The sequence below is a fragment of the Lynx rufus genome, unplaced genomic scaffold (genome assembly GCF_022079265.1).
Source record: "Lynx rufus isolate CCGP_SWC_20201006 ecotype Redwood Valley unplaced genomic scaffold, mLynRuf1.p SCAF_3, whole genome shotgun sequence".
Classification (NCBI taxonomy): Eukaryota; Metazoa; Chordata; class Mammalia; order Carnivora; family Felidae; genus Lynx; species Lynx rufus.
This window is the reverse complement of record NW_025814845.1, coordinates 139344690-139357914: the sequence shown is the minus strand read 5'-3', so window position 1 is coordinate 139357914 and position 13225 is coordinate 139344690. Positions and strand designations below refer to the sequence as shown.

At 39.1% G+C, this 13225-nt stretch overlaps 1 protein-coding gene across 1 annotated transcript; it reads right to left on the bottom strand.

Moving 5' to 3' along the window:
* Positions 1-543: 543 nt before the first annotated feature.
* Positions 544-2076, bottom strand: APELA (apelin receptor early endogenous ligand). The gene is made up of 2 exons (XM_047091199.1): positions 2001-2076; positions 544-632 (listed from the first exon to the last, which is right to left on the bottom strand). The coding sequence occupies exons 1-2, from the start codon at positions 2074-2076 to the stop codon at positions 544-546; spliced, it is 165 nt and encodes a 54-aa protein (XP_046947155.1).
* Positions 2077-13225: the final 11149 nt, after the last annotated feature.

The window sequence follows — 13225 nt, the reverse complement described above, 5'->3', positions numbered from 1 at the left end:
AAGACCAATTCTATGAGTAAGGCTGGAAAACTGCCATGCTATTAATATTAAATTGATTTTATGCATTAAAAGATATATTGTCAAGAAAAATAAACTATTTTAATACATTATTAGAATATCAAGGATAGGATGTCATTTGCATGGTGTCATTGGACAAATATGTCCAAATGCTTTCAAGGATTCAGTGGTCTTGGTGGGAAATGTGCTTGTTCTGGAGAACATACAGAGCTATTCAGTGTTTTTCAAAACACATGTTTAAAGATACTCTCAAAATTATGTATTCCTGGTATATGATTTTTTAATTATGAAAGTGTTAAACACAAACAGTAGTATTAATACCCATACAACTATCTCTCAGAATCAAAAATTATCAAGATTTTCCTACAATATTATTCACTGTTTCATTTGTTAGTATGCATCCCTCGAACTGATATCACCTTAAAAGTATTATCACATATTACAAAATATAAATAAACTTTCTTTGATATATCTCATCTGGAACATTGCCTAAATTCAGTAAAACAATTTCCTATCAGAAATACCTCAGGGGAAGGGCACCCGTGAATGGAGTGGCATACATCTCCTCTGAAGGCAGTTGTGTCTGTGCAATTTTCTTCTCAACGCCAAATTAGCTGAGGGGAAAAAAAAAAAAGGAAATATTAGGAGCATTTTTCAGAAAATGAACTGTTATTTAATCTGGAGAATGTAAGGGAATATTTTGGGTCCAAACTAAATTGTGAGTATTTGCTACTTGTTCCGATGTGATTGTGACGTACAAATTAACGTGATGCAAAAACCAAAAGCATTTTCCTAACAGTTCACGTTAATAGCAGGATGTAGCAGTCATAACCTCCTCCTTCTACAGGACTTCTTCCTAAATGCTTCTGGATCTTTCATCTTACGTACTGAGTTAATCACAGGTATTTTACAAGAACATTGTCCAAGGTATTCTGTAGTTCACAACAGTTTGATTAGCAATTGCTATAAATTGGAAGAAGGGGTCAACTGCTTTCTGAATTGCTGACTTGGAAATTTTCTCTTATTTATGTAAAGGGGCAAACCAGGGGACGTCATCCGAAATAACCTCAGTGATCAAACTTCTGTTTAACTAAAAGGCAGAGACTGAATTTTTAACCAGTTATGTACCATTGTCTGGTCTAAATGGAGAAGTACATTACCACCCAAACAATCTAACATATTTGGAATGGATATTACCACCTTTCTATTTAAATTTGGGTTTGCTCTTTCCTGAATAAGAAAACTTTTTTTTTTTTTTACACATGTCAGTGCTTTGAAATCTTAGATATTTGGTTTTGAAGTAAAAGCACATTAGAATAACTCTACTTACTAAATTCCTGTTGGTTAAAACCACAACAGATACTATCTTTGAAAAATGTGTCAAGTAAATTAATATTACCTTGACCATAAATATTTTTCACATTTTTGGCTCTATAAGCACAATAATACTAAAACTTTTATTTTTTAAGCGAGACATCGAATTATATAACCAAAAATAAAAGCTATAATAACCTGTTACAGATTTTATCTGTATTTTGTCACATGGTGTTCATGTTGTTAAATCAAGTTGTTAACGATGCCCCACTCTAGTCAGCAATATGTTCTTCCAATAAACTGCTTTGGAGTTTGTATTTTACCCCAAAATCTGTAAGTTTGTTAACCTCTGTAATCAGTAGAACAAACGGTTCTATTTCTTTTTACTTGTAAGGACAACATATCTAAAATAACAGTAATCAATTTTCTCTGAATTTAGAAAAACAGTGGCAAAATATTTATCATTTTAAAATCCATCAACTTTTAAAAATATACAAATAATAGATCTAAAAGGATAGATGACATACTTCCGAAAGCCAACCAACCCATTTACCCCCAATACCTCTAAGCACACCTAAGTGATTTTCAACAGGACGTAATCATGCTCAGACCCACGAACCCAAAGAGGCATAAACAAGTTACTCGGTACAAATGTACCAAAGTCCTACCTGGTCTCTGTCCGTTGATAAGAAGAAGACTCATCACAAAAATAAAAAATACACAAAAGAATTGTTGCAACCTCATTTTTCTGCCGCACGGAAGCGGAGCAATAGCTCTCAGTGTAAACCAAACAATCTTTGAATAGTCTGGGCAATATCTGTGTGGCTTTCCTCACATTCTAATGACGAGCCTCAGAGAACTGCCAGCTGCATTTTCCAGAAAGGTTAATGATCACATCAGACAAGGTTACTGGTGCTGTGGTCGAGCCTCCCTCGGTCTCAAACCCCTCCTCCACTCCTCTCCTTCCCCCTCCCCCGTCACTCCCCTTTATTTCCATAAGCAAATATTGGTGAAATAAACCATTCAAGCGTGCTGTAATTTAGTGGAAGTCCGCCGTGGAAGTTCCTAGGAGAGACTGACTTCGATCTGGATGTGGAGAAATATGTAAAACAAGGCAAGGCTTTGCCGCCACCCCTCACCATTTGCATCTGTTTAAACTTTGCATTGCCCATATTGGTCCCACATGCAGAAACCAATCAAAATGACAGGAAGTCTCTCTTTTGTCCTTTTCAGAAGGAATTCTGAAGCTCGGACTTAAGACTCCCAAATACTTTGTGGCAGAACATGTGCTGAAATGCTTTCTCTTTACCAAACCCACCGCCGAGTGGTGCCTATTTACTCCAAATCTCTAAATTGCTTAATCCACATAGGTTTCTATCACCAGACATTCCTGGGGTTTTAGGATGTTTCAAAATAAATCTCAAAAATGGTTGCATTTTTATTTTGCAAAGTGATATTTAAAAAGTAACGGGGATTACTTTCATCTGCGATACCATCCAGGATTTTTTTTTAAAAAGCCACAAACTCATGAAATCTGTACTCTGTTAAAAAAAAAAAAATTACATGTGGTGGAATACCAGGCTAACATAGCACAGACACAGAAATGAAACACGGAGAAAAAAGTTCTCACTTCATCTCCCGCTGAATTCAGAAGACAGAAACAGTTTAGTGTTGTCTCTTGCACATGTGCACTGAGACCTTTTTAAGCACTTCCTTGTCATATGTAGCTCTTATAAATGGAAATCACTGTACTCTCTGTGAAGTGAACCAAAAAGAAAGTATAGATACACTCTGGAATACAAGTAGAGCCAAAATACCAAATCTAGAGCATATACAACTTGCTACAAACGAACTACGGGGCATTCTGCTGCATTTTACTTCTCTGGGTTTAGGCAGTTGGTACTCTTAGAGATTTGATATTAATGCATAATTTGTCTTAGTTTTACAAGTCAGTCTGGAAAATTCCCTGCCTGCCTAATTATGCATGCACTTTATAACAGGCAATAGTATACAGTAGTCCTTCAGACGAAAGATTATTTGCCCATTTGGTGATTGGAAACATAGTACTACATTACTGGGCTGTATTTGTACGTAGCTCCACAAAATCAGTGAAATTAAGGAGTTTGGATTCATGATATAAAAATGTATCAAGTGATGCCTGGGTGGCTCAGTTAGTTGAGCCTGACTTCGTCCTCAGGTCATGATCTCAGAGTTCCTGATTGGAGCCCCACATTGGGCCACTTGGATCCTCTGTCTCTCTCTCTCTCTGCCCCTCCCACACTTGCATGCTCTCTCTCCCTCTCTCTCAAAAATAAATAAACATTAAAGAAAGAAAAATAAATCTTTAGGGGTGCCTGGGTGGCTCAGTCAGTTAAGCGTCTGACTCTTGATCTCGGCTCAGGTCATGATCTTGCAGTTCATGAGTTCCAACCCCACATCAGGCTCTGTGCTGACAATGAGGTGCCTGCTTGGGATTCTGTCTCTCCCTCTCTCTGCCCCTTCCTTGCTTGCACTCTCTCTTTCTCAAAATAAATAAACTTAAAAGAAAAAAAGTGCATCAGGGTCCCTAACTGGCTCAATCAGAAGAGTATGTGATTCTTGATCTTAGGGTTGTAAGTTCAAGCCCCTTGCTGGGTGTAGAGATTACCTGAAAATAAATAAACTCAACGGTGCCTAGGTGGTTCAGTGGGTTGAGTGTCTGACTTCAGCTCAGGTCGTTCATAGTTTGTGGATTCGAGACCCATGTTGTCTAACTTTGCAGTGCAGAGCCTGCTTGGGATTCTGTTTCCCTCTCTCTCTGCCCCTCCCCCACTCGTTCTCACCCTCCCTCTCTCTCTCTAAAATAAAGAAATATTTTTAAAAATTAAAAGAAAATAAATTTTAAAAAAAGTAAAAAATAAAAGTGCATCATGAGTAGCAAAGGGCTTGCTCAAATCGTTAGTTCTTCAAGCTTCTCAGTATAGTGTATTGGAAGACAGCAAACTAACAAAATTGAGTGTTAAATCAAGCAAACCAACAGGAGACCAATATAGATTTTGACAATATAACTTCATGCCATGTTTTAAGTATATTCAAAGGTATAATAGTGACTTTTCTTTAGGATAAAATAGTGACTACCACAGACTGAATATATTGACTAAAATTTTTTGTATGTCATTATCAGATGATAAACAACCAACTCCTAGAATATGGCCAATATAAGCCAAGATATATACCTGTGGAGGATATAGTTATGTGACATCTTCATCAATCAGGATACAACAAAGTGTTGTATTTATCATGTAACTACTTTCAACATCAATTTTCTCATTTCATTTATTTTTTAAATTGTTTTAAAGTTTCTTTATTTTGAGAGAGAGCTGGGGTAGAGAGAGGGGGAGAGAGAAAGAACCCCAAGCAGGGCTGATCCCACAAACCATGAGATCATGACCTGAGCCAAAATCAAGAGTCAGCTGTCTAACCAACTGAGCTACCCAGGGGCCCTCAATTTTCTCATTTAAAAAAAATTGATATAAAAGATCAGCTTTTCTACCTGTAAGAGTTATAAAGGTTTAACTAGAGAATATATTACATTTACAAAACTTAAGACGCTATTTGTTTATATACTTAAATAGTATTCTTTCCAAAACAACTTAAGGAAGTAGAAGATGATGGTGGTGGTTATATTAAGCAGCTGTTATTTGGAGGACAGCTATAAAATATTATAAAGCCAATGGGCAGGGACGCCTGGGTGGCTCAGCCGGTTAAGCGTCTGACTTCGGCTCAGGTCATGATCTCCTGGTTCGTGAGTTTGAGCCCCGCATCAGACTCTGTACTGACAGCTCAGTCTGGAGCCTGCTTTGGATTCTATGTCTCCCTCTCTCTCTGCCCCTCCTCCACTCATGCTCTGTCTGTCTCTCTCTCCCAAACATAATAAATAAACATTTTTAAAAAATTTTAAAAAGGTTGGGGCGCCTGGGTGGCGCAGTCGGTTAAGCGTCCGACTTCAGCCAGGTCACGATCTCGCGGTCCGGGAGTTCGAGCCCCGTGTCAGGCTCTGGGCTGATGGCTCGGAGCCTGGAGCCTGTTTCCGATTCTGTGTCTGCCTCTCTCTCTGCCCCTCCCCCGTTCATGCTCTGTCTCTCTCTGTCCCAAAAATAAATAAACGTTGAAAAAAAAAAAAAATTAAAAAAAAAAATTTTAAAAAGGTTGATGGGCAAACTGAAATACTAGACACTGAAGGACGATGACACATGGTCCAGCATTTCTATGGAATGCAAGTGACCAATGGTGGTAAATCATTCACGTTGGTCTTGAACAACAAGACATGGGGAAATCTCAGTAGCAAAATGATTAATCAAAACAATGCAAGTGGCTCTGCAAGCAGTGCTTTTAGTCGGCAACTAGATGAAAAAAGATGGATCCTCTTTGTTTATGTGAACAAAAACCTCCACTTTACCCTAGAGTACAAGTCGGGCTCTTTTGAGTGAGCCAAGCACTGTCCCTCTGGGCCAGGTACCAGGCTAAAGGCATTGCCTATTTTACTTCACATAATCCTCCCCAAACACTCAGAAGTACTACTTCAGGTTTACCAGATGAGAAAACTATCAACTAAAGAGGGTGTGGCTTCCAAGGCTGTATAACCTGGAAGAGGAAGGGACGGAATTCAAATTTCATGAACTGAGCCCTCAGCCACTTTGCTTTCCTCCCCTCTAAGGCCCAGATCCTAGTTATGATAATAGTCTGTTGAAACCATTATGAAAGTAAGGGTAAGTTAGGAATATACTTCTTGTACTGGATTGAATAGCATCCCCTCAAAATTCATGTCAACCTGGAACCTCAGAACGTAACCTTGTTTGAAAATAGGGTCTTTGCACATGTAATTAGTTAAGGCTGAGATCGTACTGGAATAGGGTGGGCTCGAAATCCAATATGACTGGTGTTCTTATAAGAAAAAGGAGAAGAGACACAAGAACACACAAGGACATACAGGGAGAAGGCCATGTTGCAACAGAGGCAGAGATGGGATTTATGCTGCTCTAAGCCAGGGAATGCCAAAGCCTCCTGAATGTTGAGATAATAAATCTCTGTTGTTTTAAGCCATCCAGTTTGTGGTACTTTGTTATAGAAGTCCCAGGAAACCAAAACACTTATATATGTTCATATACTCTATGAGTAGATACGTCGTCTATGATTCCACAAAGAACACTTATTCTTATAGTGGCATACTATGTATGTCAGGTATTTAACAAAAGTTGTTTTATTTATATACCATATGCTGATGATTTAAGGTTCATCTCTATTTTACAGGTGAGAGAACAAACTCAGAGAATTAAGTGACTTGCCTCAAATTAAATTAAATGGCTAATAGCAAAGCCAAGATGAGGCTTATGTCTATCCAGCCCTGGACCTCTTCTTCAGTTTTGATCCTGTGCCCTCATTTGTCCTAGGAGTTCCTGCCCCATCTAACTTGCCTTCTTTCCCGCTTGTATCTGAATCTTTCCTTCTCTCTCCCTACAAATGTGCTCTCTCTCATCTAAAAATTCTGTCTTTGCCCAATTTCATTCAGCCTCCATTAAGCCAGAAGTCTGAAACAAAGAGTCCACCCTGATTGCTGTACTCCCTCACCACCTTCTTGGGTACATCTCCCTGATATTGGACTCCAACTTTAACCGTGATACTAAAACTTATGTGTCTCACATAAAATCATTAAACTTTCAAATAACCTCTTCTGTGAAAACTGCAATTCATCCAAATTAGGATGGATTACTCCCTGCTACCATTTTCCTCTTTTCTTATTTTGCTCATGCTGTATGTTTCTTTTCTTTGGAAAGAACTGCTCTGTGTCCCAATTTTATTTAATTGAAGTCCTACTAGTTGTTTCGGGTTTAATTCAATTATTCAGGGTCAGCTCAACAAATATGTGTTGAGTAATTAAATGACTACCATGTTCTGGACTCTGGTTCTAGATATTGGGGGTAAAATGAGGACTCAGACATAGCTCCCACTCTTGAATTTAATGTTTATTAAATTTTATCTAATTTAATTTAATTTTAAAAATAAATACCTTAGGTCTCCTCTATAAGCATTTTCTGATTCCTGCCAACTGAAAGTGATTTCAGTTCTCTTCTGGGGATATGGAAAGTTTCCTTTGTTATCATAGCCTTTTCACCACTGTAGCAGTTAATGTCTCCCTTGTGGGCCATAGTACATTCATCCTGATCTGACAGTTTCTTGAGGACATATGAACTTCTGTAGAAATAAAAACTCCTTGAATGGAGAGACTTGTTCTTTCACCCTTTTTTTTTAAGTGTATTTACTTATTTTGAGAGAGAGTGGCGAGAACGTAAGCATGAGTGGGGGAGGAGCAGAGAGAGAGAGAGAGAGAGAGAGAGGGGGAAAGAGAGAATCCCAGGCAGGCTCCACACAGCCTAGAGCCCAACGCGGGGCTCAGTCTCACCAAATACGAAATCACAACTTGAGCCGAAACAAGAGTTAGATGCTCAACCGACTGAGCCACCCAGGCCCCCCAATCCCAGGCTTTTTGTTTTCATTTCCTACACGAGTTCTCCTGGGCATCCCTTAATTATTTACTGCCATTGTTGGGCCCCAAATTAACACTGAAGAGGAGTTAACAACCAAAATTATAGACAAACAAAATCATAATAAATAAAAAATCATTCATTTTGAAAAGTTGAGTGACCAAAATTGGCATTCTCCCTATTTAGAGGAAATGGTGAATTAAATATGTTGAAAATATCAAATGTATAAAATTAGAATATTGAGTGTGGTAAAACATGTATTCAGTACAATGCTCCCTCAAACATTTTCCCAGGGTCTTCTTGGGCATATGTGCTGGTTGAAAAAACATTACTGATCATAAATGCTGCATCGAGCTAATATCTGAGCCAAAATATATATTTTCACAAGAAACCATAAGTCCAAAAAAAAAAAAGGCCAAAAAACCACACACACTTTTGAGAGTGCAGATATCTTCCTAACCCTCATGCGCCTGGCAAACCTGAAGAAAAAATAACATGGTCGCAGATGGAGTAGACTCTTAATTATATCATGTACAAAAGTAATAAAGGTACGAACATATCTGGAATATCCAGATGGCCCCCTACATTATGGTGATTCTTATTTACTGGGTTAAAGTGATTGACCAAATAACATCAAGATGACGTTTGTTACTGTGGTACCATTAAAAGGGATATTGGTGATCTTTACATATTTTTCTAACAAAAACCAAATCAGGTAAAAATCATTTAATTGACATAGAAGAGATTCCACTTAGTAATATTTCTGTCTTTAAAAAAAGATAAATAATGGGACGCTTGGGTGGCTCAGTAGATTAAGCATCTGACTTCGGTTCAGGGCATGATCTCACAGTTAGTGGGTCTGAACCCCGTGTCGGGCTCTGTGCTCACAGCTCAGAGCCTGGAGCCTACTTCGGATTCTGTGTCTCCCCCTCTCTCTGCCCCTCCACCGCTCGCGCTCTGTCTCTCAAAAATAAACATTGAAAAAAAATTTTTTAAATAATAAGTGAGACATTTTTGGTTTATATATTCTCTACTACTTTTAACCTTGCTTATATGATTATTTTTATCAGAAATGTCTCAGGAATTTTCATAATAAATCCAGGTGACTCCTAAGCAACAATTACTGTTTATTGGATGTATTATATATGAGGTAAAAGCTAGTAAACCTTGTGCTGGAGTTCTTTAAGGTGTATTTAAGTCTTGGAGATTATGGAACTTTGAAATTTTTTTTGAACCATAAAGCTTGAACAGTCTAGAGTTCAATATAAAGCTGACAGATTAGAAACTTGGTTTGTGATAATTTTGTTCATCACCACGAGTGAAGGTAGTTTGGTGTAATGGAAATAGCATGACCGTGGGAGTCAAGCAACTTGAAGCTCTAGTCCCGGTTCCTATCAGTAAGTCATATGGTTTGGGTCACATTATTTTGTCAGAGTCTTCATTTAAAACATGGGGTGGGGCGCCTGGGTGGCTCAGTTGGTTGAGCCAACTTCGGCTCAGGTCATGATTTCCAAGTTCGCGTGTTTGAGCCCTGCTGTGCTGACAGCTGGGAGCCTGAAGCCTGCTTCTGATTCTGTGTCTCCCTCTTCCTCTGCCCCTCCCCTGCTCGTGCTCTCTCTCTCTCTCTCTCTCTGTGCTCAAAAATAAAAACATTGAAAAATTTTTTAAAAATAAAATGTGAGGTATTTTAACTGTAAATTTATAGAATCTTAAGTTCTCTGAAATCCCAGCTTTTGGCTCTTAGTTTCCTTTGGCTGAAAATTTAAGAGGGCTTATTAATTTATTAATAAACATGAAATGAACACTTAATATATGTAGAGATTTTGTTCCAATTTGTGAGAAATAAAAATGTAAGCCCAAAGCATCCATGACTCAGATAGAACAGTAGGATGGCATCATACTAACTGATGTGTGGTTGACAAAGTGCAGAAAATGTTGATCAATTTCCAAGTATTTTGTCCTTTCAACCCCGACTCTTATTTCACTCCCTAGTCGCATTCTGTTAAAACATCATTTCTCCTTCCCAGAGAATCCAGTCCAATGAATGTTATCCCAGGATGCTCAGCCCAGTTGTCTAGCACTGCCACACTTTCTTTGCGTGACTGTCTTCCTGATAACTAGTCAAGAATAGTTTCCAACTCTCTTCTTTCTACAGTGAGTGCCCACAGGGGCTCTTTGATAACGATGTGGGGTACAGTTCTCTGTTATGCCTCTCGACCCGGCAGGAATGGTACGGGCATTTTATTATTTATTATTATGTTGTTACTTCTGCATTCCCTAAAGTAGTTCCCCTGAACTAGAAATGTTTGTGATCAATTACTCAATTACTGCGACTTTTCTAGATTTGTTGAGTCAATATCACACACGATAATATTTAAACCAGTTTATGTGCTTTTGAAGTCTGACAAAGGTCCTAGAACTGTATCTAGGAGGAATGTTGGAGATGAAGTCCAAAAGAAGAAGAAGAAGAAGAAGAAGAAGAGAAAGAAAGAAAGAAAGAAAGAAAGAAAGAAAGAAAGAAATGAAGTCCAGTCTGCTTTCTTTATATAAACGAGAAAACTGGCATTCAATGGCTTGCTGAAAGCCAAAGCAAGTTAATGATAGAACAGATATGCACCAGTTATGGTTCTTGTTAGAAGCAAGTTTGTTTGTTTGTTTGTTTGAGAGAGAGAAAGCACGAGATGGGGAGGGACAGAGAGAAAGGAGGGACAGAGGATCTGAAGAGGGCTCCGTGCTGACAGCAGTGAACCCCATCCAGGGCTTGAACTCACAAACTGTGAGATCACGACTTGAGCCAAAGTCAGACGCTCAACTGCCTAAGCCACCCAGGTGCCTCTAGAAGCAAATTTAATGTGAAAGATCCTTTCTGTATCACCTGCTATATGCCAAGCATTGTAGTCTCTTCACTTGAATTAACTAATTCAATCTTCACAACAACCGTCTTCTGCTTGTTTTATAAATTGAGCAACTTAGGTAGAGAGAAATGAGACGGTTTTTCGAGGTTACAAGCTGGTAAACACACCTATGGCTTGAATCCATTCAGTGACCCCAGAGTTTCTGTTCTGAGTTGCTAGCTACCTCTCCACAGATGCAGGAGTAAAACAATCCTGATCATACGTTAACCTTTGTGAAGGTTCCCTTAGTATTTAAAAACATTTTTTTAACATTTATTTATTTTCTTGAGACACAGAGAGAGACAGAGCACAAGCCCGGGAGGAGCAGAGAGTGAGGGGGAGACACAGAATCCAAAGCAGGCTCCAGGCTCTGAGCTGTCAACACAGAGCCGACCCGAGACTCAAACTCATGAACTGCGAGATCATGACCCGAGCTGAAGTTGGACACTTAACTGACTGAGCCACCCAGTGCCCCGTTTCCCTTAGTATTTAAGCAAAAACAATTTTGTGTTTTTAATAAAGCTTTATTTGAATTTTAAGTTTCATTCATGTTCTGGTCTTCAGATGAAGGAATCATATCGGATTTCTGACTCTGCTGAACTCCTGGTCAAATGTTATTTTTCAGAAATATAACGGTTACAGAGTTATGGACTATGTAGGTATGCATGCATGTACTTAAAGAAATTTAGGGGTGCCTGGGTGACTCAGTGGGTTAAGCATCTGATTTTGGCTCAGGTCATGATCTCATGGCTCATGAGTTCAAGTCCTGCATCAGGCTCTCCACTCATCAGCACAGAGCCTGCTTTGGATCCTCTGTGTCTCTCTCTGCCTACCTCCCGCTCACGCACTCTCTCTCAAAAATAAACATTAGGGGCGCCTGGGTGGTGCAGTCGGTTAAGCGTCCGACTTCAGCCAGGTCACGATCTCGCGGTCCGTGAGTTCGAGCCCCGCGTCAGGCTCTGGGCTGATGGCTCAGAGCCTGGAGCCTGTTTCCGATTCTGTGTCTCCCTCTCTCTCTGCCCCTCCCCCGTTCATGCTCTGTCTCTCTCTGTCCCAAAACTAAATAAAAACGTTGAAAAAAAAATTTTTTTAAAAAGCATTAAAAAATAATGATAAAGAAATCTAATTATTTAGGTTAGGCTACTACTTTCTTGTGAATACTTGCAAAGATCCAGTTTCCTTATAATACAAGCACAAAAATCTGTTATAGCATGAGTACAAATTCTCTATAAAAGACGGTATACTAACTTGGCAAGAGGTAAACTAGATGAATAATTATAGGTGTGTCCTTTTACTTCTGCACCCTTTCTTACTGTAATCAGAATTCCACTGTGAAGTTAATTTCTTTTTCAAAACTTGTAAGCCAGCACATAAGGATCCAATCACTTAATTGTCTGCAACATTGTAATGACAGTCACTTCTACTGATTTCAGCCGGTCTGCCAAATCTCTACAAGCAAACTGAGGAATGGCTCCTCTAACTGACCCTTTGTCCTTTTTGGAAGAAGGCAATCAGTAGCAGATGCAGTTGGGAGAGAGGTGCACGTGTGTGTGTGTGTGTGTGTGTGTGTGTGTGTGTGTGTGAAGGAAAAATGTTTATTGCAATCTAGTAATTTGAAAAGGAAAAGAATAAAGTGCAAAGTAAAAGGGAAAATGGAAGATGTAAAGAAAGAAAGAGTGCAGGCAGCAGGACAAAGAGCTGAAAAGAGAGTTTGAAGGAACTTCGAGGGAGTCTGTATTTGTTTACTTCTCGAAAAATCTGTTTTGCACATTTAATTATCATATAACATGATTGCTCTTGGTAAAATGTAACACAGAAGCCATATAGCAAGTTAAATGGATTTAAGGAAGCCGTAGGGCTGAAATTACAATCTCATGTTTGAAAATACTTTGCTCATCATCCGATCACACCTCAGCGAGAGAGGCCAAGAGGATAGTTAACATATCAATGTTTCCTCCCAATTGAAGCAGAGGACAATGGGGTGTTATTTTCTTTAAAATGTCACCTTAAAAATAAAATTGACAAAGGTGATCAACCTCTTCTCTTTGTTTTCTGCTGAGTCCATGCTCTGTCTCTCTGATTCTTTTTTAGTCTCTCTCTCTCTCTCTTTTTTCATTTCATTTCATTTCGACAAAATAAGGGGGAAGGAAAATCTCAAGGCGGAATTACTAAAGAGGTGGCTTTCTCCTCTACCCTTTTGGAGACCATTAACTTTTAATCATTTTTCTTTTAATGTTTATTTATTTTTGAGAGAGAGAGAGAGAGAGAGCACATGGGGGAGGGACAGAGAGAGGAGACACAGAATCTGAAGCAGGCTCCAGGCTCTGAGCTGTATGTACAGAGCCCGACGCAGGGCTCAAACCCATGAACGGTGAGATCAGACCTGAGACAAAGTCGGATGCTCAACTGACTGAGCCACCTGGGTGCCCCCAATGCTACCTACACATTAAAGATGAAGCACAGAGGGGCACCTGGTTG

Coding starts and splice junctions, on each gene's coding strand:
- APELA (XM_047091199.1), bottom strand. CDS start 2,076: ATGAGGTTGCAACAATTCTTTTGTGTATTTTTTATTTTTGTGATGAGT. Junction 633..2,000: donor TATCAACGGACAGAGACCAG/GTAGGACTTTGG, acceptor TTTTCCCCTCAG/CTAATTTGGCGTTGAGAAGA.